This window comes from Hetaerina americana, unplaced genomic scaffold (genome assembly GCF_022747635.1).
Source record: "Hetaerina americana unplaced genomic scaffold, ioHetAmer1.1.p SCAF_8, whole genome shotgun sequence".
Taxonomy (NCBI): Eukaryota; Metazoa; Arthropoda; class Insecta; order Odonata; family Calopterygidae; genus Hetaerina; species Hetaerina americana.
Genome location: NW_027287427.1, coordinates 20,972,330 through 21,000,264, shown reverse-complemented (window position 1 = coordinate 21,000,264; position 27,935 = coordinate 20,972,330). Strand labels below are relative to the sequence as shown.

Here is a 27,935-nt window from a genome sequence, read left to right as displayed (position 1 = left end):
AACTAAGTCAGGCCAAGTGCCATGCATGTTTACATGTCATGTGATATCTCATTGTGTATTATGCCACTACAATGTAAAAAATTTGCACATATTGATGAACTATGATATGTGGAGTTGCCTAAAACTCAGAGCACAATATTCGATGTCATTATGATCAGTCATCTAGGGGCTAATACAGGTTTAGGATGGACAGAGGCTACCCAATGGTACAATGATAATTCCCTTGTCTCTCCCACAAAAAGAACACTGACATCTGACACTACATTAAGACCCTTTACAATTCAACATACTTTCTCCCTTCATTTCATCCAATATGTCTATCCTATTCCTGATACAGAGTTTAGATAGAACTGATGTATTAGGTGAGGATTCCAGTGCATTTAGCAGTTGTCTTCATCTCTGAGATACTTACCAAAATATTCGTTTTAGGTGCAAATATGAATAAATTTAAAGGACGTGTTTAAAAATTCAAAAGTCAAGAAGCACAAGCAAGAAATTAGGTTAATTTATTTACTTTTTCATTTATTTATTATATTGTTCTGTAGGCCATATATGCAACAGAGAACTCAAGTCATAAAGATATACAGAAAATAGAATTAGAACAATAAACAAAAATACACACTTCAATAAAATGTCAGTCGCACTCATATAAAATTTAGAAAAATACACTGAAATAATACATACACACTGTAACACACACATATGTAACACAGCTACATAAACATTTAGCACAGCTGACAATTGCAATCACTTTCATACGTACTCTTGCAATGTATCTCCAGCCCATTTTGACTTCAGACAACAAAAATATGCTCAGAAAGGAATTATATGCATGCATAAACAAATAAAAAAATTATTTTTTACATTCCCATTGAAATGTTTACATTCCCCTGTTATGAGCAAAAAAGTCTTGTTTTACACATCTATGAGACCATTTCAAAATCAGGGAGCATCGTTGAGCAGAACAACTTCATTTTCAAATATTGCTAAGCCCTGGAAAATGTGGAAAGAAAACACAAATTCACCATAAATATGGATTGAATATTTTACAAGCCCAAATTTAGATGAAATATTATGGCAGTAAAAGCTTTTAAATGAAATGTTTTAAGGTTAATAATGCTTTAAAGGAAATCATTTTCATGTGAATTTTTATCTCTACATTTTTCAGTCAATTAGTCACTGCCTATGAATGTAGACATAAAAAAAAACAACATTAAACTGGCCCAGACAGTGACAAGGCATAAACACCCCAAGGAAAGAAGTATGAAAATATCAGTTAATACTATGAAAAGTGTTTCATAGTATAACAAAATTCATGTCACAGCCATTCTTATTTCAAGTCTGGAGCTGAAAATTATGCATATCATTACTGACTCACTTATGCATATTAAGATACATAACTTACAGCCACCCAAACTTTAGCTAAAAGATTTCAACTCCTGTCTGAACAGCACCATGTTTATTCAAATGCTTTAAAAGCATTAAAGAAATACTGAATTATGAGAACTTATATTTTTTCATTATTTTGTAATGCATTAAAGAGGATCATTAACAACCCAATACCTTTGGATTGCATCTTTCATGGTTAAGGTCCCACACTATACTTAGGCAGTATTCTTATTTTTTTCAACACATTCTTTCACAGAGTAAACACATTAACACACATCTGGCACATCAAATGCAACAATTTTGCAGTTTATATATGTCCCATCCACATGCTCGTGGGAACCGACAGCTGGGATTTAAATGCGGAGATGGAGCACACTATCAACTGCGGGGATGGAGCCTTTGTAGTTGAGGGTGAGGGACTGGAGTGACTCCATCCTGGGCTACCATCCTATGTCAACAAAGAAGGTATTCTTTCATTGCTTGTGGCAGGACCAACTGCTCTACTTTCTCTTCCATATTCTTTTGACCTATTTTCTTTCGAATGACCTGGCGGCAGAAATGCATCAAGGGTGGTAGTCCATCTAAAAATGAAATTTTTTTACAATATAATTATGGTCAAGTGAAAGTATTTAGGCATGGTTTTGAAAATTCCAAGTTTATAAAAACATGTATTGAATATACACACTCATATGTTCCATCAAATTCAAACAAGAGAGTACAGGCATATTAAGTGAGAGATTGGGAGGGGAAACAAGAGAGTGCAGGCATATTAAGTGAGAGATTGGGAGGGGAAGGCAAGGGGATGGTTGTAGCATAATATTATGGTGGCTGGAACACTATGGCAAAATGTAACACGGAGAAAGGGAATCAAACTATAAGCAACATAAATCATGCATCTGTTTTATCAAAGCACACAAAGAAAATATTTTTTGCCAGCCAAAAAGGAATTTTTGTGTCATAAAATGTTTATTACCAAACAAGCACACTGATATATTATTTAAAACTATCTCTTGGCAATTGCAGTGACTATTTTTACTACTCTTTTGGGTGGCACACAATGGCACACAGATTTTTTCTGCATATAATATGCAATTTTTTACCATTGAATCCTTCAAAACTTTAGGATGCATATCATACCTGATAACGTACACTATTTTTGTGAGGTAATGGCAGGTGTTTTAATGCACAATTTTATTCATATTTTATACTTTATATTTTGATACATTAGTATAGAAATGTTAACAAAATTAAAATTAATAATCATATGATTTATTAAGCCTCTTAGTGCAGCCGGTTTATCAGCTTTTGCTTCTCGGGTAAAACGGGTGGCGGGCCAATATATTGGCTCAAACACAAGTTATTGTTTAAAATGCTATGATTTACTGAACTTTATTGCATGTTGTGCCTCATATATATGACTTCTCTGCTTTATATAATGTTCATTTTTATTTTATAATTTAAATACTTTCCGAAAGATATAAATCTTACTGTAATTTTTACGTTGAACTGTTTACAGGTGAGGAATCAGAGTTCAGAGTGTCATGAGAAATAAAAAATATTGGTCCAAAAATTAAATAATGAAAAGAAAATAGCCAAAGCACCATTCTTACAGCACATAATCTTGAAAGATAATGGAAATAAATTTAATAAATACTTGCTGAGGAAGAAGGACATAATTGGTATGCAAGTGTATTTAAGGGGAGGACACACATACTGAATCCTTTTGATTCAGCACTGCATCCTTTGAGTCATCAATGAGGGGCAAAAATATTAAATACCAAAAGTGTTTAAACAACAAACTTGGATATTTATAGAAAAATTAGGAAAATGAGGTTGAATAAACCAGTAGTGACAGATGGAATTTCAATTGACATGTTCAAATTGGATAGTAGCACAGTTTCAAATTATAGAAATCATTTATTCAATGTTACCACACACAACAATGAACTGCCAAATGTTTGTAAGGAGATAAATGTCAAACCAATATTCTAAGGAAGGGATAAGATACCAGCTGAAAATGATAGACCAGTAAGCTTGAATTTGGTTGGCTGCAAACCTTTAGAAAAGACAATCCCTGATTAGCTCTAGAATTTGAGGGAGTGTGAGGATTGGCTCTTCCATGGCCAATATGACTTCAGAAAAGGATGCAATCATAGTAATCCTATCAAAAGCTTTTGACTAAATTGACCATGATAAGATGGGCAAATTAGCATTGCAGACAGAGGGAAGAGTAAACCCATGGGTCAAAAATTTTATTAGGATTAAACACAAAAGGTCAAATTAGGATAAATATATTCTGATGTCACGAGGGTAACTTTGGGAGTTCCACAAAGTTTGGTCCTTGGGCTGCTTTTGTTTTCAATCTACAGAAATGATCTCCTGGCTAAAATAAATTCTCCAATAAGACCTTTTGCAGATAACAGCATTATCCTCAGGAAATTTCAGAATGAGAGCGATCATGAATTCCTGCAAAGTGATGTAAATAAATTGGCAGAATGGGTAATAAATAACAGCATGGATATTAATTTTAGTAAATGTAAATCCATCTCATTTAGGAATATGATAAATGTAACCAAAAGGGATAAAAAATTTTCAGAAAATATCATCCCTAACCCTGATAGCTGTAAATATTTAGGCATTAATTTAATCAAGACTTTAAAGTGGGGACCAAATGTGGATTTTATTGCCAAGAAACATTTAAAAATATTGCATTAGGTAATGAGAAACCTCAAAGGGAGCAATAGGGCAACTAAAGAAAAGGTGAATAAAACCCTAAAAGACAAATATTTAAGTACGCATCACGAGTATGGGAACCATATGAAGAAGGTCTTATTGCAAACCTGGAGAAGGTACAGAGAAAGGCAGCCATTTATTTATTGGGAAAGCACAGGAGGACACAGTGAGACAGCTATGTTAAATATATTCAGCTAAGAATGATTACAAATAAGGAGAAAAAGAAGCACTCTTTGTGGAATGTTCTATATGATTAAAGGAGATAACTCTGGGGAAGAATTGAGGAAAGACTTGGGAAAACGCAATGTTTAAGGAAGAGATTATCACAAATACAAGGTGAAATGCCAGACACAAAGAAAAAATGGAAAAAATTGCATTTATCAGCGAAAAAAATCATTAACTGGGTCTAGTCTACCCGCAGAACCATTCAAGACCTTGAATGTAAGAGCAATGTAAATATTAAAAAAAAATGTTAAAAGTGTATACAATAATTGCATGCCGGTGAAATTTTATGCATACGTGGATGTAATGCATGTAAAATATAAATTTAATGTGAAATTTTTATGCAGTGATGTAAACTGAATGAATGTTACCACCTGGCAAACTGCCAACTTTTGACACTTGCCTAAATAAATACCTATTAGGACTGCCAAATTTGCATTTCCACTTTGACATGAAAAGCCGACTGTAATGTTTTTGAATTTATTTCAGCAAAAAGCAACTCATGCAGTGAAACCAAGAAACATGTAGCCTTTAAAATCCTCATACCGCAAGAGCCCTGACACCATTCTATATGGAGATTGTAGACCAATATACAACCAAAGAATTAACCATAATTGTCTGGAACAAATGCTTGTATTCTAAGACACATAAACTACACCAAAAACGATGAAATGAATATAGATTTTCTTTCAAGTAGCATGGATTGTGGTAGTCCTGGGGTAGAGCATTGGACTACTGATTGGAGGGCCCTGGTTTGATTCCAGGGCAATTCTCTTTGGGCACCCACAATTTCAACCAAGCTATGTGATTTTTTGGATACCAGATCTTCCAGGGAAACTATAACCAGCACAGGGAAAGGAACTGGCCCCCATACCCTGATGTGTGAATTTCATATGCTGTCAGGTTTAGTACTGGGTGAACTCAACCATCACCTACCAAATCAACCTTCGGGATAATTACTGTTTTTATGGTTTCAAGCAGCAGTCAATGTGACTGCTCATGGCATTCGAAGATAATTCTTAAGTCATCCATTCTAGCATTCAAAGAAGGGGTTAAATCCTTTTTCTTCTTCAACACACAAGGAACTAGATATGTTCCTCCAGAGAAAAAGTGTGGAAAGCAATGCCTACCGCAATACATGGCCAACTTTCCAAGTTTTTCCATTCAAAACAAGGAATTTCAGGAAAATGGGGAAATTAAATTGTGGTAAATAAAGTGATCATACACAATAAAAAAACTGAGATCTAAAATAAGGATAATTCAAGCATGCTGATTTGTTAAAAAGAGAATTATTACTCACCAAGCCCACCAATATACTTCATTGTGATTTCACAGTCTCCCCAAACAGTATTGACTATAGGATACAGTTCACGGCCTTTTAAATCCCGGAAAGCGACACCAAGGTATAGGCCATCAACCATAAAAGCTAATGTGCCTTCTTCCATATCCAGAACCACTGAAATGATTACATGTTTAAATGGAAAAGAACAACTGCTTCATGATGAGTTAAGTGATGAAGGAATACATTTAAACAATTTAACCCTTTTGTCCATATAGCATTAAAAATTAAATTGGTATAATAAATTTATTTACAAGATATTATGGAAAAGGATTTGAACCATGTGATTCAAGAGAAAATATAAGAAGAAAAACTACCAACATGTATTCCAATAACATGTTGGTAGTTTTTCCAACATGTAAACCAATATATATGCTTTATATGTCAACAGATACTTATTATAAAGGTGGAATAGTTTTTAAAGGAAAAAAGTGTATTCAATTTATTGAATCACATAAAAGGCTACTAGATAGTTCAGAACTATGTTTAATTATTCAGTATATCACATTGTGAAATTAAATCTTTTGAATCACATTCTGGGTAATGAAAGCATATCATACCTTGGAATTTGTCAGGCATATCAAATCTCTCATTAGGCTTTAAAAATGCAGGATATTTAATTCCAGGATTGTTCTTTGAGTCATGGTATAACTTATTGCGGCCAAGGTCCCAGCCCCATGATTTTTTACAGCTGCCTACTAAGTTCTAGAAAGAGATGGCATTCCTTAATTAAAATTAAACCCTCTTAAGACTTTAAAAATACAGGCATGCATTAAAAAACGAGATATTGCTAACATGGAGGAAATACGAGGGTAGTCCAAAATGCTTCTGACCAAACAAATAAATGAGACATTTTTCAACACAGTATCCTTTTTAGTCACTACAAATTTTACAGCAATGCTCTTTTATAACTCTTCCAAATGGTAGTAAACTCCTTTCTCTATAAAATAGACGTTTACATATTTACATTCACATCCTTGTTCAGTTAAAATCTCTGTCCTCCAAGCAAAACTTTAAGGTTATGAGGGGTTATGATGAACAGCAAAAAGTCACTAGGGGTCAGATATGGTGATTGGTTAACCAATTTGAAGTGCAATTCATGAATTTTAGCCATGCCAACCATCGAAATGTGAGCATGTGAATTGTCCTGATGGAAAAGCACATTCTTCTTCTTCAAATGCTGTATTTTTTTTGCAAATCTGACTTCATAAATACTGACTTCACGAATAATTAATGTGAAAGACTATTTTTGTGTGCATGTTTCATAGATTGTGCATAGGAGAATATGACATTAAAGAAACAGCAACTGAAAATGATGGACAACAGTCAATAAGTACACTGTTTTATCAATCTAGTGTACATTTTAAACTTTTCAGCTCAATAGAATTGCATTTTAGCCTGTGACAAGCAGGCAAAACACTGATGCAGTTCTTTACATACCTGCTCCCTCCAATGGTTTGAATTCAACTAACAAGGGCCAGAAGTTGGCCAAGGACACCTTCTACTCAACCCTTTGCTCAAACAACCCAAGGAGGCCTCCCAGTAGCAGTGAAAAAATATCACATGCTTACTCCTGCGACAAATCTCATAAGAAAACAATGCTGATCTGATATTAGTGCACAACAGTATTTCAAAAAAATTTCTTACAACAGAATTTCTAAGAAATCCAGTTGAAATAAACCATGCAGTTCCTTTAGAAAGAATGAGATCGAGATGGTGAGGTGGCTATCGTACTGGCTTCCCATCCAGAGGGCCCAGGTTCAAATCACAGCGGTGTTAAATATTTTTCGGAGGTATCTCGATCCCTTCTTTATGTGCTTTGTGGAGGGCACTTTGAGTGAGTACACCGCCCGTTGGATGGGAAATTAAGCTGCGGACCCCTTGGTGCCTTTTGTTAACCCTCTTAGTGCGGCGGGCCGATATATCGGCTTTCGTATCCCTGGCGAAAAGTTCGGCGGGCCGATATATCGGCTCTTGCGTAGGCTATTGTTTAAATCGCTGTAACTTATGTTTTTTTCTTTAATAATTTATGGTTTTTGTGCTATCGATAGGTTGAATTCCATAGAATTATGTAACTAATTTTTTAATTTTTTATTAGCAATTTTAAATGCTTTTCAAAAAGTATAATTCTTACTATAATTTTTCGTTCAGTTTTGTACATGTTGGGAAGCTCAGCCTAATTGTTTGCTCGTTTTTTTTCTGAGTGGTCTTTCGACTATGAGAAGCCACTGAAAGGCTACTAATCTGTTTTCATCTGTAATCTCTTGAAGATGTTGTGGTGTCGTGGTGTTGATATATAGCTGCTTATTCAGACTTTGTTGAGACGATGGAAATGAGAACACTGCTTTGTAATCATTTTGGTTTATCTTACCGTCCATCCTATCTAATCAATTGCGCCCTGTGTAACGGATTACATTGTCAGCAGTTCTCTGTGAGTTAGAACTTGTTTTTTTTCTGCCTTCAGATTGTAAGCACATTGCCGCAGTCTCAAGGAAAGGGGAAAAGTCCCAATTTGACTCAGTGAAATCAGCCTTTTCAACAAAATCGAACTATGCAGAGGCTGACAAAAAAATTTGCAATTCACTGGTTTTTCTTTATTTATTTATAATATTTTCTGCATGTCTTTTAGATTCTTTATTATATTTAAATATCGTAGTTTAATTGAAAAATGTTTTTAAAAAAAATATTAGTTTTGTGTCTAAAAATCAAAATATAATTGCTAAAAAAATATTCTTCAAATTTATGATACTGTAGTAATTACATTTATTTTTCAGATGATGTAAATGTATTACATCATTAACTACAATATTATATTTTAAAATAAAAAAACTGCATATGGATATCCAAACAAATAACTTCATAATGGTTTTTTTTCTAAAGTGATACATTTTCTTAAATTACCGTTCGCACTTCTCACTAGTACCCCTGAAATCCCCGCTGCACTAAGAGGGTTAAGAACAGGCTAATGCCGACGCCGGGTTTCTCTCCACCCTTCATCCTTTCCTATCCATCCCTAATGGCTCGAATGACCTCAGCTGTCGGTCACCTCTCCTAAATACTACTACTTCTTCAGAAAGAATACATGCAAATATATATCTAGTAAATGGCTTTAGTGAGAATTACATTTGAGAGGACAATGAATGAAAATAGCCAGGCCTCTACACTGAATACAACAGTGAAAAATCGCGACTTGATTTTAGAACATGCAAACAAGTGCAGACATTTGTCTAAAAGGACAAAATGTGCCAAGAATTCCAGGTGTGAAGAGCTACTGAAAGAGTGGTTTTTAATTGATAGAACATTAAATATCCCTGTGAATAGTGTCATCATCAAAGAAGAAGTCCGGCACATTCCCACTAAATTGGGAATCAAAGATTTCACGGCATCCAATGATTGGCCAGATAAGTTTAAAATTAGGCACACTCTTGAATACAAGACTATAGGATGTAAAAGTACAACTTGATGTCGAGACTGCAACTCAGTGGAAGGTGTCAGAATTAAATGAACTTGAATTATATAGCCCAAAAGATGTTTTAAATGCAGATGAATACGGGTGTATTTTAATTAATTTAATTTATATTTTTATTCATATATTTTTATAGTAACCTGCATGCCACCACTAGCATCTGTGGCAGGGGTGATTACACAACAGACTACTTTTGACCCAAAATACTTTTCCCCCTAGCATGGTCAGACTAAGTTATTCCGATCCCTTATCATTCGTGAGAAAAATGACTTCTTAAATCTGTTTTAAACTCAATCTTTCTAATTTTATCTAAGCGATGTCTCCTAACATAGTATGATGAGGCTAATAATGCATTGTCAAACATCATTGATAAAGAGATATCCAATGTATGCAAGACATTTTATCGGTAATTCAACCTTTGCTCTGTGAGTGATTCCCAGCCTAGCTCCTTTAATAATTTTTACATGCTTCTCAGCTTGTCACAACAGGGTTCAACAAATCTAAATCCTCTACCCTGCAAGTGATCTAATTTAGCAATTAATCCAACTTCAAGAGGATCCCATTTACTAGCAGCATATCCTCATGGAGGCCTATCTAATGAAAGATAACACTTTTCTTTAACTTTTTCATCACATTTTCACAATACTCTTCTAATTAATCCTAATTTTTTGTTAGCTTGTCTATATATTACCCATGTATACATTACCCGGGAAAGGTTGTGAGTGAGGGTAATGGCTAAGTTTTCAATCAAGTCTACACTTTCTATTTCAGCATTCCTGATACAGTAGGCGTTCAAGAGGAAATTGCTTTAATTTCAAAATGTTTACCCAAAAATTTACTGACAACAAAAAAAATGTGCTTCAGAGAATGTTTGGGAGGGATGCTGAGAAAATAAAAGACATTGTAGCAGTAGTAGTTTAAGAGGAGGCAACCAACAGCTGAGGTTGTTGTCTGCACCATTAGGGATGGATGAGAAAGGATGGATTGAAACCTAGCGTCGCCATTATCATACTCATCAAAAGGCACCCAGGGTTCTGCAGCTGGACATCCCATTCGATGGATGGCATACTCACTTAAAGTGCTCTCCACAAAGCACCCCAAGTAGGATTGCTATACCACTGAAAAATACCTGCAATCTCCAGGATTTGAACCCAGGGCCTCTGGGTGTGAAGCTAGTACGTTAGCCACCGCAAAATCTCGATCCCCTTAATCTATAATTAATCACAAATGCAGATGGAAGTGAGAAGATGCAGCCACTAGTGGTTGGTAAATTAAAGTGCCCTCGGTACATCCTAGCTCATATATGCAAAAACATTGCCTACTACATGCACAGCATTCCAAAGGATATCTTCGCAAGTATTTGACGATGAGCTTTGAGATCTGTATGCTAAAAGAGATCTAAGAATAGGAAAATTCTGCAGTTTATTGATCAGTGTCCGGCTCATTCACCAAATGTAAACTTGAGAAATGTACAGTTATATTTTTTTCCTGCAAACTGTACCAGGGAACTCCGACCACTGGTTTTAGGTATCATTCAATCATTTAATGTGTGTTATCGAAGAATGACTGAATAGAAAATCATATCTCTACGTGATTGTCATAGGAATATAAAGGTAATGAAATTAGATGGTAAACTGGACGCTTCAACTACCAATCATAGGCTTGGAAGTAAGTCAAGGATTCTACAAAATATAATTGCTTTAGGAAGGCAGTAATTTTGTTTATTGCCATGAAAAAATTCCAGCTGAAGTTATTCGTGATGATAATGATAATACTATAGACAATGACTTCAGTACTTGAGCACGTAAAAGTGAAAATTATCTTTTTCCCACTATTTGCATTTTCCTGCATTTTTCACTTTTTTTCTGGTGTCCCTAGAAAAGTGCAAATAGGGAGTTTTACTGTACTTCAGTATTTATTAACATATCACATTCCTAATTACATTCTTAGTATGAGAACTGCTTTGATCTGGATTATATGAAATAGAGAAACCTAATAGCCACAATTTAGCCAAAATGATGACTGATCTATCTGTTTTATTGAATACTTAAAATATCAAAACCATTTTAAAATAATGTTAGACAGGTTGCAATCACATAAACATTACCCGATAGCCAACCGAGTGAAGTGGGGCTTGATGCGTTGCAACCCCAACCACTGCATGTGTTCCTCGATTACATTTTGGCCATAACACCTCCCACACATGAAGTCCATTGGTTAGCCCCACCTTCCCACGAATGCAGTCAGTACTCTGAGCCACTGGTTGGCGGTGCATAGTCAATTTATCATCCACCTGGGAGAATGAAAGAAGATTATTTCTCCTGATTTACCACTTCAACACTGAAAATCAACTATAAATAAAAAATAGAATGGTTTGAAGTGTCACTTTGTGGAAGCCTTTTCACTGAATATTGCAGATATTTTTAATCTATCTCCAAAAATCTGAATGCAGTCACATTCCCTAATGTGATGCAAGACTCCTTGCTCTCTCAACGCTTGGCTCTTCCCACCTCCTCCATGCCCATTACATACATTGCCAGTACCTATGACCATTACTTTCTCCTTACCCCTTGTACCCAGCACTCCCTTTGCACACACACAACCTGAATATTTTCCTCCTCCCTCTGGCTTTTCAATTATCCACCACAACACACACGAAAATTTAAACATCATAAATCTTTCAGATTTTGGCTTATTAAGGTTAGACTGGACACTGTGAGTTAATAAAACTGCTGAAGCATATTAAGGCCCCACCTTCATAAGATATCCATCAATTCCACAAAGTTACACCCAATATTACCAAGTTAATCCCCTGAATTTCAAGGTTGAAGTAATACAGTAATGAAAAAGATCAATTCAATTGAAATTAGTGTAGTTGGTATTAGATCACTTATGCTCTAGTAAAATACATGTATTTCAATCAAATTTATTTTTAAAAAACTTCTTCCGTCACTCAATTTTTTTTCAGTGACTGGTTTTTGTTGAGAGATTTCCATAATCAAGATTAGAAGAAAGGCCATTTTCATATGTGCAATTAAAACCTTAGAAATTTTCTCAAAACCAATTGCATGGGAACGTCACACCATCTTACAAACAAGCTGCAATGAGGTCAAAGAAGAGAACAGATGCACAGCATCGAAACCATGGTCTTGAAATATTAAATCTTTTTGGTGGAAATGTTAAGCTTCTTTTTACCCTCATAAAAATTACCAATGCTGTGTAGTTTGTATGAGTTATGTATTCCCTTGGCATGAATGAAAATTTTGACAGACTAAAGAGACTATGGACCTAACTTGTTAATTGAAGTTAAAGTTAAGGAGATGACTTTTTCATTCACAATCAGCATATCGGAATAGTTAAAAATGTCATTTTTTTGCACAAGCAGAAACATTCTCAGGAATTTACTCTCCTTCAGTACACTAACCTTCACAAATATATTTAAGGATCTATCGTTATTATTCCACGCATGCTTCAGTTGATCCTCTCTTGAAACAGGGGGCATGCTCAGGAGAAAATCCACTCTTGAAGGCCTTTCACACTCATGAATGTGTTCTCGGGGGATGATTGGTTTAATGAGCTCAGGATTTACTGGTGAGATATAACCTTTAAATAAAGGTCAAATTAAATCGCATATTAAAATCACAAGGAAAGGCTGTTTGCCTTTCTAGTGAGTCAACTGAAAAGGAAATTATAATTATTAATCAATAGAAATGTTTATGTTAACTTCTAATCCAAGTAGCTCCACCAAACTCACGATGAATCAGAATCTAGATAACACAATACTATACAAAACTTAGATAACATTTGGCCAAATTATAATGCCAATAAAGCAGTGCAATCACCAGCATCAAGTATAGCTATTTGTACATTTAAAAATATTTCACAACTAAAACTTAAGCTTAACCTGAATTTATGCCTAAAAATGTTTTGGATGAACTATGGCGACAAAAATTGCCTAAGGCATGTTTCAGGCTGAAAAATGAAAGAAATATGACCATCAGTGGTCAACTGTCCATGAAAGAATGATTTGATGCATCAGAGCTCTCCCTCTCAGCTATTTTAACTTGGTCATAGTTCTTTGCTTCCTTCCCTCTCATTATTCATTTCATGTACTGAACCCAGGATCATCCTCTGCAGGTTTCTCAATCCATGTAGCCTACCAATGTCTTTTGTACCGATGAATTTGATAAGGCCTTTTATAGCGGTTATCAAACAGATATTTGCTATGGCTAATTAGCATCTTTATGTCTCTAGTGGTCACACATTTTTCCAGACTTGGGTTCACACACATTATTGGTGATTTTTTTGGAGTAAGCTTAGTAATATTTTGCACATAAATTGAAAAATGTCCCTTAAAAAAAAGGTGCAAAAAGACAGCCATGAGAGCATAAAAATAACTGTAGATTTGAAAAATGAGAACTAGGTATATGCGTGGCTAACTTAGCATGCATACGCCATAGGTAAACATCAACAATTTAGAGTATCCTCAAGAAAACAATCAAGGAGATAGATGTTTGAAAGGGAATGATGAGAATATTTACGCAATGGTTATGCATTCTCAATGATGTAGAAAGGCTGTTCCTCATAGTGCCCAATGTTTCCGCACCTAATTACCAGATTTCAAATAAAAGTGAATTCCTTGGCATACTCCCATTTTATCCTGAAATTTGGGGTTGAAAAAACTTTCTGACTTAGCAAGAAACAACATCCACAGGGTTGTGAGAAATGGTGAAGCAACGAGCTCATACTCTAAGGCAGCAGGAAACTTAATTGGTGACTTCAAAAAGATCATAGAACCTGAGGGATACTTGCCACAACAGGTTTTTAATTTGACGATAAGGTTCTTTTTTTTATTTTTGGAGAACAAAATGTTGAAGCTTCAGTGAAAACAAATGTCACTGGATAGCTTTCAAGTAAAAAAGGTTAGGATTATATCATAAGTAATAAATTCAGTATTTCCATTACTTTTTGTTTTCTAAAAATTGAATTCACATCTCAAGGTTGCTTCATTCTGCAATAAAGGGTGCGTTCCGAAAGTAATGCAATTGAATTTTCTGTGCCACTCCTACTGGTCGGAGTGGGATCCAACTACTTGAAGTAGGGGGGGGGGATGTAAAGCTTTGCCACGAAAGTTTCCTGTGCTCTCCAAGCCGTGGAAGTGGCAGGACATCAGTTATTGCAAACCTCAGCGTGCCACAAAAAAAATGGAATCAACGATTGAGCAACATTATGCGATTTAGTTTTGCGCTAAACTGAAAAAAAGTCTCTTGAGGAGACGAATGAAATGATTCGCGAGGTTTACAGCCACTTTGTCCTGCTCACAAGTTTCAAGGTGGTTAAAGGCCTTTAAGGAGGGCCGGGAAGAGGTTCATCACGAACAACGCTCTGGGTGGCCGTCAACCAACAAAACCGACAACAATGTGGCTCGTGTTTGACAATGGCTGAACTTTGACCATTGATTGAGTATCAAGATCTTTGCCAATGAACAGAACTTGTCGTCCACTGTTGCGTTTCACATTGTTACTGAAGATTTAGCACTTTAGGAAAGTGTGCGCCAAGCTCATGCCCAAGGTGTTGTCAAACAACTATGAAACCAACTGAGCAGAAATTTCATGTGAACGTTTGCAACATATTGAAAATGGACCTGATTATTTGGACAACATCATCACTGGTCATGAAACCTGGGTTTTTGAAAACGACCCAGAAACAAAACGCCAAAGCTCTGAGTAGCACACTGACCAGTCCCCCAAGCCCAAGAAGGAGCAAATCAAAAGTGAAAACAATGCTCATTGTCTTTTTTGACAGTAGAGGAGTGGTCCATAAGGAGTTTGTTCCTCAAGGACAGATAGTTCATGCTGCCTACTATGTGGATGTGCTGGAAAAACTCCAAAAAAGGGTTATCAGGATGCGAAGATACATCTCCACTACCTGGCAATTCCACCACGACAATGTGCCTTGCCAGAATGCACCACAAGTCTGGGAGTTCCTGGCCAAACACCAGGTACCAACGCTACCCCCCCCCCCCATAGTCCTGACATCACCCCAGCAGACTTATTTTTGTTCCCTCAGATTAAGGTAGCCCTGAAAGGAACCCATTTTTTTCCATAGAAGAGATCCAATCAGCCGTGACAATGACCTTGCGAGAGGTCCCTGAAGATGCCTTCCATGGCACGTACCAGTCAAGGCAGAGTCGCTGGAAAAAATGTGTTGAGGCCCAAGGACAGTACTTTGAAGAATTTTAAGTGTTTGCGCAAATCAGTTCAATAAATTAATAAAAATATTGCATTATTGCAACACACACTGTAAAAATAAAGATAAAAGATGATTCACAATCCTAAACAAAGTGCATATAATTTTCTTTGAAGAAACCCTGAAAATAATTTATTTCTTTCAGCATGGAATGCATTACCATATATTGCCTTTATTTATATGGGAAACCGTTTTGCTTAGTGAGTATTTTACTTAACGAGAAAGATGCAGCAATGAACTATGTAATTCGTGCCATGTTCCACAGTATTTTTATTGGGCTATCTCTTCCTTTACTCAGACTTCTCTAATGCTTTCTTCAACAGTTGCATTGTAAACTTTTATAATTACTATATTTTCTTCTTTTATAGTAGTAGTTTTAAGGGAGATGACCGACAGGTAAGGTCATTTGTAGTTTTCTTCTCTTTCTGATTAAAAAAAAAAAAATATATATATATATATATATATATATATATATATATATATATATATATATATATATATATATATATATATATTATTCAAACAAATGCCTCTTATCCTTCATTATAACTGTAGTATGCCACATGCATGTACATACATGCTCAGTAGGGGTGTTAGAAATATAGGAAGACTTTTATTTGTATAGGTGGAAAAACCACCTAAACAAATACCTAAGTAGCAACAACCTGCTCCATTAATTAACCATTAGAGAATTATTATTAGTTGTAAACCTCATATACATTGCAGAAGCTTTCACCATATTTATTAGGAAGCTGTTGTAGCAAGAGAAGAATTTATTTCAAGGCCAGGTCATCCAGTATAAATCAGGGAAGACATCATAATTCAGATTTTTAAAGGCAATTATGCAGCTTGGGACATCTCTGTTATCACCCATGATGAACATTATGTTACCAAGATGTCTAACACTTTACATATCTTTTGCATAAACCATCAATATTTACAGATCACTATGTTGCCCGTGGGTTTTGCCACCATCTTAATCATGTTGATGCATCTGCTTTAAGGAAGTCTTGCTGAAGGTTACTTCAGGAAGTTATTTACATTCCCTGAATTATTCCAGAGAATCCCTCCTGTTTTCTTCCCGAATCTTCACTATTGTTTCCGTGCCAATAGCTTCAACTTAAGGGGCCATTTCATTCACCAGGAACAAAATATCAACATTATTTTATCGTGCCATATAGCTAAACAACGGACCCCCCAATTTGAATGATTCTGTCCTTCTAATGCACATATGTACTTCATTCTAGTTCCCTTCCACTAGAAGAGATTCCAGATTTCTAACATTTTGGTCTGCCTTTTAGCTTTCCTTTCTCTTATTCAAAACTTTGAAAATTCTTCATTTTTGCACTCTTTATCTCTGAATTGATGATTTTACAGAGTTCTTAGTTTACTATATGTTGTTAGGTAGAAACTGCCAAAAATGATAGAAACATCAGTTTTGCTTCTGAAATACAATAAATTGGTTGAAGCCCCAAACGTGAAAGTTCAGTTACAAATTAACCATTTCATTAACCATTGGATACCAACTCTCCCAGTTAGCACAAACATTCTCAGAAAGTCAAGGGAGCAAACCGATTAAGAAGTCAAATAGGAGGGAATTGGAAAGTCAGTCAGTGTCGTAGATAATGGGACAAGAATAAATGTAAATAAAACAAAGGTTAGGTGAGTTTCAAGAATGCCTAAAGCTAAATTAAATATTAAAACAGAAGTTTATTGACTAGAGTATGTGAAAAACTTGACCTATCTTGAAAGTGTTTTGTACCAAAACAGTCAAGGTAGTACGGACACAAGGGGATGAATTACCTTAGGCAAAGAATTTTTCACAAGGAGAAGAGAATCAATGACAGGGACATTGAGAAAGGATATTAAGAAAAAAGGTTTTGTGTAGCATGAGAACATGATCATCAAAAAAGGATAATAGGCTTTTGATGAGGTGGAGGCTTTTGAAATGTGGGTGTGGAGAAGGATGGAAAAGGTTAAGTGGACAAAATGGAAGAGCTAGGCATGGCAGGGAAAGGAAGGATATTGTTGAGATAAATCCAAAGGAGGCAGGAAATATGAATACAGAGAATTTTCATTGACTATGGGATGTTGAATACTGACATGGGGTAACATTAGGGAAGCAAGGAAGGGATAGAAATAAGATAGGCATGTAGGACAGAATGAATGAAGAAGGTATGTAAAATTGAAGAAGGGTTTATTATAGTGTCTGATATCAGGGAGCGATTTTAGTTATGAGAAATAGTAAAGGCTGTGTCCATCCACAACCTATCTTAGCCGGTAAAATAACAGCAAAAATGACTTTACAAAATATATAAAATGATGGAATCATAAAATTACATTCACCTTCCCTAAATGAACCTTCATCACTTTGATCCTACCACCCCTCCAAACACAGATCAACCACTTTGTAATAAGAGAATCTCACAAAATTTTCCTAAATCTCTTAGCCCACACAACCACTCTTACTTTCAGTTATATGCCCTCCACAAAGTAATATCCTATTACATTGTAATTACAATAACAGGCAAACACCATCCATCTATTTATTAGAGCATGAACTTGGAAAACCATCTCCACTTGGTAGTGGGTTGCAAAGAACCAAGAATGACCATCGGCTTTCTTTAGAGGAAATTTTATAGAACTGAGGACACAACTCAAGATGTGCAGAAAGAGCTGGATATCTATTTTACTGAACCTAAACTCACAAGTACCAGAGTATCTGAGTATTGACTTGTTCCATTATTCCTTTCACATATGAAACTACGATTAATATTAATTGCTGATCACCACAGTTTCAAACATAAAAAAAGATCATAATTCTTTTACATCAGACAAATATATATTAATTTTTACTCTCACCTGATACCTTTTGCCCCATGTTCTTTCCCTCCTCCAAGCAGTGCCACTACGAGAGGATAATGGGCTGCCACCTTTGTCTACAGTTCCTTGCAAGAGAATTTTACCAGCACACTGCTGCATTAAGTCGAACAGCTTCTAGGGAAAAGGATACTCCAGATTCCCGCTGGCACTCCTCTCATAGCTTCTCCTCCCAGTGATGGAACACCCAGAAACGAGTAGGTTTACTAATGACAATAAAGAAAAATTATTGAAATAATTAGGAATTAATTTACAAAGTTAAAAATTACCCATTAAATACTTCAATTATTTAAAATGATATATGAAATAAAGTAAGGGGCACAATGAATAAAGGACAGCTATCTGGACAGCCAAAGTTGATATTCTTAAAGTGAGAGCCACTTTAAGAATATCAATTTAGGAAGAAATATTATCAAGGTCTTACTCACCAAGAATTTTTGTGCATACAATATAATAGGACTTATACTGGACCACAAATAACAAAAGAAAGGAATGATTAACAACATACGGGGAGTAACATTGTTTCAAACAAAAATAATACTGGGAGACATTTACATTAATGCATCATTAATATCTTCCAACTTTTGATGCAACATGAGAGCTACTCACTGAGTGTAGACACTAAAGGTTGGTTCAGTTAGAGAGCTTTCTTTGGTAGGTATCAGTAACGAGATACAACACCGGCAAATGTCATTTTTCCAGGACAAATATAGTTTCAGCAGAGTTAATTATATCTAATTAAATAGTTTTTATTGGATGGAGCATGACTTCTGGGGTCATCAACACAGTGAATGGGATGGAAGGAAGAGCTGAAAGAAACCCAACTCAGCAGTCCGCATACACACAACAAAATATGGCCAAGACAGACACCACTTCAGTTTAATGGCATACAGATTTTGTCATAAGCAATGATCATGTGAGGAGTGGAAAGAGTAATTAAATTCTCTAACAGAGCAAGATAACAAGCAAATATTTTAATAGGCTTCATTAGGTCGAGGGATAGGAGCCAGATGAAAGGTAGTGGGTGCAGCATCTGCATGATTAAATGAAGAGGGACACACCCAGTTATAGATACATGCTTTCTTTCTACAGTCTTTTCCTCATACATTTTCATAGGTAGTCTCAGAGCATGCCCATGGAAGCCATGTGGTTGGGCTAATTCGTAGCAATTGACTTTATTACCAGACAGAGATGGGAGCCAATGCATTTTTTGAGAGAATAAGCATCAGAAGTTACGCAGAATCAGTGAATAAAACATGGATTTAAACAACCTGGTTTAGTAAAGAATCGATGAGAGCACCAGCTACATGATGAAGTAAGGAACCAGAAGTACGTCAAAAAGAAATATTAAAACATAATGTGACCTTAGCGACAAGAAAAAACTCTCCTTGCAACCAATACAAAAACAAAAGCAAAAATCACCAGTATTCGATGGTTTTAGGCTCAACTTATGGAAGTTAAAGCACATGGAATGATGAATACAATGTGTTTTCCACTTGTTCATTTTGGTACTACTAGTTTCAATCCTTAGGCGTCATCATCAAGTACAAATTACTCAAGTTGCCATTCTTGTAGGGGAGGGGGTGGATGAGAAAGGGGGGAAGAAGAGGGGGGGAAAGAGGAGGGATTGTGGTAGGCATGGTAGGCATTGATGGGAACCAGGAGAGGGATAATAAGAGTCAGGAAAGTGGATTAGTGGGGTTCACGGGGGGGGAGGGGGGAAAGAGTAGTTAGATCTTTCTATGATGGAAAGGAATGTTTCCAGGATTGGGGAGAGGTGTTCAGATAATAACCCTTTGACCAAATGACCCTTTTCCAAATTTCTTCTGATTTCCAGCTTTTCCCACTTGTCCATGCCCCTTCCTTTGTCCATTTGGTGCATCATTTCTGGGTTGAAATCACTGCCAAGATTTTCTTCCCACAGATACTTGGCGAAATGAGATTGGGCCAGGTCACATTTCCTAAAACAGCATTTATGTTCCTCCACTTGTGTTTTTAATGATCTCTCCATTTGGCCTAAGTAGATAGCACTGCAGTCTTCACTAGTTAAATTACAAATGCCACTTTTATTTTGTTTTTCCACTTAACACTCCTATCCTCCTTCCCATCAACACCGATCACAACCCCTCCTCTCTGCCCTCACAGGAATGGTATATTAAAGGACCACAACTTGAGTCATTGTACCTGATGACGCCGCCAAAGCAACGAAATTAGTATAAACAAAATAAAGAACAGTGGAAAAATACAGTGTTCTTCATTCCATGAACAATCACTTGAGCACAGTCAGATTACAATGTTTAGCACTCCTCCTTAATCTCACAAAATTCCCATGCCAGATAAAGATTTCTTTATCATAATACCAGTGGACCCTCAGCAAATCCATCACACTTGGCTTCAGTCGAGGATAAGATAATTTTAGTTTCTTACCTTTAGTAAAATTAGAATACTTCCCATTCTGATTAAATACCCAGTACATGACTTTTGATTTAGTATTTCTGCTGTATGATCAGCAGATACCAATAAAGCATGATTTTTCCCCGTTCACTTCTGCTGAAACTCAGACTTTGACTTATTATTCCTTTTGATGCCTTAATACTTTCTTGGCATACTTTCAGTGACTAGCAGTATTATTTCCGTTTAACTGACTGAAAACACTAGTCACATGTGAAATATTAGGGTGACTACTGGCTGCTAAGTGCAGAAGATAGGCTATCAAATTTGAATATGTATGCCACTTCAATACAATAATATACGTCAATCACTCTTTTGCCATTGCTATACAGGTCCTTGTCATTATAGCACCCATTGAAGTGGTCTACACTCCATCATATTGAATTACTCCAATATACTTTTAATATAATGTTCTTGATTAATTCTTTCTGGTTTCACACATATCATTAATTTTAAATTAATGCTCAATCTGTTTGCACAAAATGTTTCCACCTATGTTGCCATTACGAGGTAATTGAAATTACCCATATGGACAGCAATAATCATAAATAATAATAATAATAATCTTTATTTGCCCAGAAGACACTGACACAGTGTAATAGATACATCATATAAGTGTATAGGACACGTCATATGTACATATAGATGTTAAACAATGATGAAATTCAGAAAAGCATGACACAATAATAAATTTTTTGCATAAAATATATTCCATATTCAGTATGGTTATTTTTTCTCCATGAATTCCATTACAGAATAAAACTGTTCTTTCTTTAAAAATGATATTAATTTCTTTTTGAACAGGACTGGATCCTTTACGTACTTAAAATCGTAAGGGAGCCTGTTCAGTGCAAGAAGGCCCATTGATTTAGGCCCCAGGGATGTATTTAAAGTCCTGCAATAAGTTTGATGCAGGTCTCTGCAGGCTCTGGTGTGGTGGCAATGAACGTTGTCATTTGTCATATAATTGGATATATTACTTTTAGCGAAAATGCATACGACATAAATGTAAATACATGGAACAGTCAGAATATTTAACCTTTTGAAGAAGGAAAGACAAGGTGCATTGTAGGGAGCATTGCATATTAATCGTATTAAACATTTTTGAGCTTTAAAAATTGAATCAGAATGAGGGGAAGAACCCCAGAACAGAATACTATAGATAATTAAAGAATAAAATTCTCCGTAATAAATTGAAAGTAAGATATCAAGGCTTACAGATTTCCTAATACTTCTAAAAGACCCATTAAACTTTAAAAATGCACACAATGTTTTCCAAAAATCTTACAGAAACCAAATTTTTTTAGCACATCATCGGCCTTTTTATTCCAAGCATATGATTGTTTTAAACCATAATATGCCTTATGCTACGAAAATAATCTCATTCAGTAAATGGCATATATGATTGAAATTGGAAATTTTTAAATATAACCCTGCAGTGAGTTCTGAAAAATTCTAATTGTGAACTAGTAAACACCAGGTGAGAAGCTTTGATTGATACCCTTTATCTGGTTTTATCTCTGGAAGTTCCATCTGCCTTAATCATTTATTTACTAACCCATTTATTTCAACTATGTGTTCCCCAAGAAGTGGCTTCACCATGTCCTGTGTATTATTTTACTATAGGGATGACCCACTTCTCATTTCATGCCTTCAATCCTAACTATCAGGAGTTCTTTCACTGTCATTGGGTCATTTAAATCGCTGAGGAACATATGAAACAAAATTTTGGTTTTCCTTTTGATCCCAGGTGGGATATCGGTTCACATTTGAATCCTCGGATTCTACAAACGAACAAGATTCAGTAAAATGGCAACACTTATGATGACACAGGAGTACCCATACTTTGCCGGTCAGCTGCACAATTCAGCATACTTCCTTCAGCTGAATTTTCAATAAAATTATCATTAGCCTTTTCCTCAGGTAAATCATCCATAAAAAGCCTAAGGGAGTCTACTACCTCATTGAAATATATGTATATATATTTCGAATTGCATTTTCTGTTTCATTCACAGAGCTAAAATTTTCCATTGAGATATATCCCAGGCCTTTGCCTCAAACTTATTTCCTTAAATTAATTCAAAGCAATGATGAGGCTTTCCCTCAAGTATGCGAAGGCATTGTTTTACTTGTTCTTTTTTAGGGCTCGGGCTACAATACTAAAAAGCATGTCCATAGAACCAATTCTCACCACACCTTTCCAAAGTTGAATTATGTCTTGGAATCCATTAATTAATTTGTGCAAGTGTTATTATTCTCATGATTATATTCTAATGCAGTCCTTGAATTTTTTGTCTAATTCCATAGAGTTGTTCAGATACATAAAGTTACGTAGACCATTTATTTGCAACCAGGACTTGTCTTCCAACTTCGCAAAAGCTTTACTCTTCTCAGCCTGTGTGGACATATGAAGGTTGGTGTGAATACAAAAATTCTATGCATAAATATAGAAATATATCTTTCTACATTCAAGTCTGCCAGTAAGGGACCTGCAACTGGAGAATTCTACACAATAAAACGCGTTTTATTTCATTCCAGAGAGAAAAGCTACGGACTTGATCTATGGGGCCGCATTTCCAAATGAAATAGCGACGCGATATAATCGTTCATCGTGATTTTATACCATTTCCGTGTATAATGATATGATTACCTAAAATGAATTTACCATGACACATATGAGAGACATCATTAAACGTTGGCGCACAGCTGTGCCACCTCACTTGCTTTCAATGTTTTGAAATTAACCTTTCTTTTTGTCCAGAGAGACCATCAGACAATTTTAAGTAGTTCTAGAAGACACTTGTTTGTGCTCGTTTCACCATTGTTTACACGTGTTACAGATGTGTCGATGCCGTACAAACTGGAGTACAACTATGAAATCACCTATAAATGTACTTAATCTGAATAATATACGGTTACCTCAAAATTTTGATACAAGCATTTACGATTTATGTTTCTAAATAGTATTACTTAAATAAATGTCTATAGTCTACGAAACGAAATTGTTACTTACTCCCAGATTACCAAATTTCAAGGATGCAATTCCGTAGAATTTAAAGCTGACAGCGTCATGTAGGGATTGACAGAGTAAAATATCGGGGAACACAGCTACCGTTAATCTTTTTTCATAAATCTATGGGTTGTATTCTAAAGGCATAACCTAACAAAATTTGCAAACGATGCGCCCACTTCCATATTACTGCACGCAATTATCGACTCAAAAATAGCGCGAAATATCAAATTTTAATCGCAGTGTATTTTTAAGTGAATGTACCCGGTTACTTTTCGCTGTCACCTATGATGAACAAAAAAGCAAAAAAATATAGTGATCAACTTCGGAGCAATTGCCATTTTTTACTTAAAATTGACCGTAAACCACTGAAAGCAAAGTGAATTGGATTTTACTAGAATAAATCCTACCATATCTTGCAGCATGACTTCGACCGTAATAAAATCAACTCCGCCCCATGGGAATTTGGTCATGAATGACAATTTTTTATATCTTGACACTATAATTTAGTCACATCCTACATCTGAGATATTTCTTCAGTGTACTTCATCAACAGTTATGATTAGGAACGAAATTTCTTTACTATATCATAATTGATATTAACTTGAAATTTATTTGATTTTTTCCCTCATAAAATGAAATTTTTGGAGTGGTGCTACAAAAATCATAATTGAAATAAATAAAATTTTAATAATACATAATTAATCGATACTAACTATGGCGCGGAAATCTGCCGCGACAATCACGCGGGAGCAGGTAATTAGTACGCTTCAGTGGATCATTATGGAAATGGTCACACGACAAATGTGAACATTATTTACGGAAAAACATTGTAAGTCATTATTATCACGTAATCCCATTAGGCCGCACTCTGGGAAACGTTCAATCATTTCCCTGGTCTAGAAGAATACTTTCCTGCCGTAAATTACAACATTAATTAAGATGTACTACTATTTGGACGTAATTCAAAGGAGGGGACAATTCGGCATTATATGGCTAGCGGCTTTTAATCATGCTGAATTTAAGAAAAGGAAAACCTCTGCTATGGTTAAAACATACGACGTTGAGAAATGCTGGTAATATATGTTGAATTAATTATAGTTTTCGAAATCTCCGGTTCTCACGAATTTGCCTTCAAATTTTCTATTTCCGTGTTACTATTTGGAAAAAAATAATTTGCACTTTTGGATACCTTTCAGTGATGATATTTTGAAGTATTCATCTGAGGGAAGAGTAAACAGCCCAAGAATGAACTTGTATGTGACGTCAACTTTGCTTTGTGGTTTATGCAAGGTGTTCAAAAAGAAATCTGCATTAATATTTGGTAAGTTGACGAACTTCAAGTGCACCCAATATATTTCAGTAAATTTAAGAGGATTTCAAATTATCCATTAGTTAGCTACGTAATGGTTCATATTTAAATGATGAACTAATTTTAAAGCATGGGACTGTGTAGTTCAATGCTTCAAGGCAGCAGTTTTGTAGATCAAGTCCTTCACATAAGGTAAAAGTATTTCATAGAGATTGATTTCCCTACAATATATCTACTCTTTCGGTAATAATACGGATTTGATAAGAAATAAGTGGATTCAGTTATAAATTTCTTAGCTCAGGTGGAAATAGGTGACATTGCTGAATTTTCATGTGAAAATAAGTGGGATCTCATTACCAAAATCACATGGGTTCCCCCTATTTTCAACAAGGGTTCCATACCTATTCCAGGACATTGTTCTCGCTAGGTAATTTATGCATTTAACAATCCGCCGAACAAAAAAAATACAGGGCAGACATTTTACAATCCAAATATTTTCCATCTAGAACAATAATCATTCACCAATCGAAATAAAATACATGTAGCTACAAATGGTAGAAGATAGAGAGATTTTCAAGAGCTGCAATGAAGAAATCTGCCACTATGAATTAAAGTATTCATATCTAAACACACTTAAACCTTGTTCGAATTGCTGTGTCTCAGTTCTAAGTTTTTACTAAGGGATCTTGGTACACAGGAAGAGAGTGATGCCTATATAAAGAAAGATGACTGAAAAGTATCTAAACTGAAGTCTAATGAATAGTAATTCAGGGAGAATGTGAGGTTGATTCAGCAATTCAACTATTGCATTTTCAAAGACAAAAAATAAAAGCAATGCTAACAGCTTGTGGTGGGCATTGACAGGCAAGAGTATCCTGATTTAAAAAAGTGACTGGCAAATTTGGCCTCTGGTTTATTATTAATATTTGACCTTGGTTTCAGCTCATATAATTTCCATTATCAGTGTAATTATTGAGAATGGGATTTGTACACTAAAACCATGGTTGAAATTTTATGTCTTGAAATCTATTGTTCTTCTCTCTTCAACAACTAAATAATGACTTCAATTATTATTTCAGGTAAAATTTTCATTGTTTGTTGTACTAAAATCCTTTGAAGCGGCTTGGTATATGTAGAGCGAGAAACACTTTTTTTGTCATTTATTTATGTTTTCATTTGTCCTCACAGATGATGCAGCACGTGTTTTTATAAGATGGGGTGAAGTTGCTCGTTTATTGGCTTTAGTGGATACCAAAGATGCGTAAGTTTCACTGTCTCTAGATCTTTGAGTAAAGGTTTCCTTAAAATAATTGTAACATTTAATTAAGACTTAGCCACATATACATACTTGTTCAAATTGAAATACTGAAATGAAACAATATTGGGTCCAAACAGATGCTCAATGGGTGACTTCCATACCTTTACTATGATGTTCTTGTCCCCAGTGTGCTTGTATCAGGCATGTAGGATTTGGATTTGTACCATGGACCAAGATTTCGAGGTGCCTGGGGCTTCTGTCAAAGACCCCCACCCAACAATCAATTAATCTTAAATTGACAGTTATAAGGAATTACTACTACTTTGTATACTTGATAAACACTTACATGTTCAATTCATCTAGATTGAAAATTAACACTATTAGAAAGCTATAAATGACATACCTATGCATTCAGTTCCTAACAATGTAGCATTATGGATTATTCTGAAACTGCTCACTGTTTATATTGGCAGCATAATAATTTTCAGGAATAAGAAATGGTGGTTAAATTTTGCAGCATTTAAGAGCAGATCATAAAATTTACCTTTTCACTGTAATTTCAAACAACTTATACATGCATAGCCACTCATTTGGAAAGAATTAAGAAATTGGGAAAAAGTCTGGAAGTGCTCAATTTCACAAACCCTATAGGTAACTGGCGTAAAAGGCTGATTTTTTGAAAAAGCCCGGAATTTCATATTCAAATCAGCGATATGATATAAGAATTCTACATGAGAACAACTATTCATTTAGTCCTTATATAACTTCATGTCTGCCACAGGCATCACATCACATTTATATGAGCTCGTTGAAATCAAAGCAATAAACCTACTGGTATCAGTTATACCAGCACCTCACCAAATGATCAGGGATGATGCAGAAAAAAATACCTTCAGATTCCAGACACTTAAAAGAAAACTGGGACAATTTAGAAAAGGAAAGAGATTACTCTTCAGGAAAAAGTCAGATATATGTAATCCAAAAATTGAGTGGCTATCCTTTGTGTGTTCAGGAAAAAGTATGCATCATAAAATAATATTAAAAAATATGGATGAGCACTACATAGGAAAAATTGCCAAGTACTTTTTCTTCAAGTCCAGAGAGACCATTAGTGGTAGTTTTAGTTCACTTTTAACTTATTTACTACATGACGTAATAGGGAAGGAGAGGGTGTTTCATTTTTTGACTTAACTGCCTGTGGCAAGAAAATTAATTCATTGCTAATGCATATTTTAGGAGATGATATTCCTTATCAGGTAATTGTTGGTTGCTATCATTACTAGCATGAAATGGCAAAAGTTGTAGAATGGCATTTGGAGCTCTTTTATTTCCTTGGTTTCCACAGCAGATCAGAAGAATAGCATTTCTTAAATAATTCAAGGCAAACAAGCATAGTGCAAACTGTACCACCAACCTAGGAAAAATAATCTATAGCATAACAGGAAGGAAATTACTCAAAATATTTCAAATGTTGATGCAAAACACAATGATACTGATTAAAAAAATAATTACCTAGTCCTAGGTTGTACTTTCATTTGAGACTCATTTAAATTATAAAATCAGTCACTTGAAAAATAAATAATTTAAAGTCCAAAATATGGTCATTACCTATTCAACTTATGAATG

General features: G+C 35.3%; 1 protein-coding gene across 3 annotated transcripts; it reads right to left on the bottom strand.

The window, feature by feature from the left end:
• Nucleotides 1-496: 496 nt before the first annotated feature.
• On the bottom strand, nt 497-26,538 carry LOC139697694 (protein gustavus-like). Of its 3 annotated transcripts, none has more exons than XM_071596514.1 (7): nt 26,471-26,538; nt 18,261-18,484; nt 12,574-12,752; nt 11,257-11,442; nt 6,244-6,388; nt 5,645-5,800; nt 497-1,970 (listed from the first exon to the last, which is right to left on the bottom strand). In XM_071596514.1, exons 2-7 carry the CDS (start codon nt 18,277-18,279, stop codon nt 1,843-1,845), a joined length of 813 nt encoding a protein of 270 aa, XP_071452615.1. In that variant the 5' UTR covers nt 18,280-18,484; nt 26,471-26,538; the 3' UTR covers nt 497-1,842. The 3 variants fall into 3 exon arrangements, with proteins under 3 accessions (XP_071452615.1, XP_071452614.1, XP_071452616.1); XM_071596513.1 differs by lacking the exon at nt 26,471-26,538 and adding an exon at nt 23,743-23,898; XM_071596515.1 differs by lacking the exon at nt 26,471-26,538 and adding an exon at nt 23,743-23,898 and having other exon boundaries at nt 18,268-18,484.
• Nucleotides 26,539-27,935: the final 1,397 nt, after the last annotated feature.

Coding starts and splice junctions, on each gene's coding strand:
- LOC139697694 (XM_071596514.1), bottom strand. Junction 11,443..12,573: donor CCTTAAATATATTTGTGAAG/GTTAGTGTACTG, acceptor TCATTCTCCCAG/GTGGATGATAAATTGACTAT. Junction 1,971..5,644: donor GAAGTATATTGGTGGGCTTG/GTGAGTAATAAT, acceptor TTTCATTTTTAG/ATGGACTACCACCCTTGATG.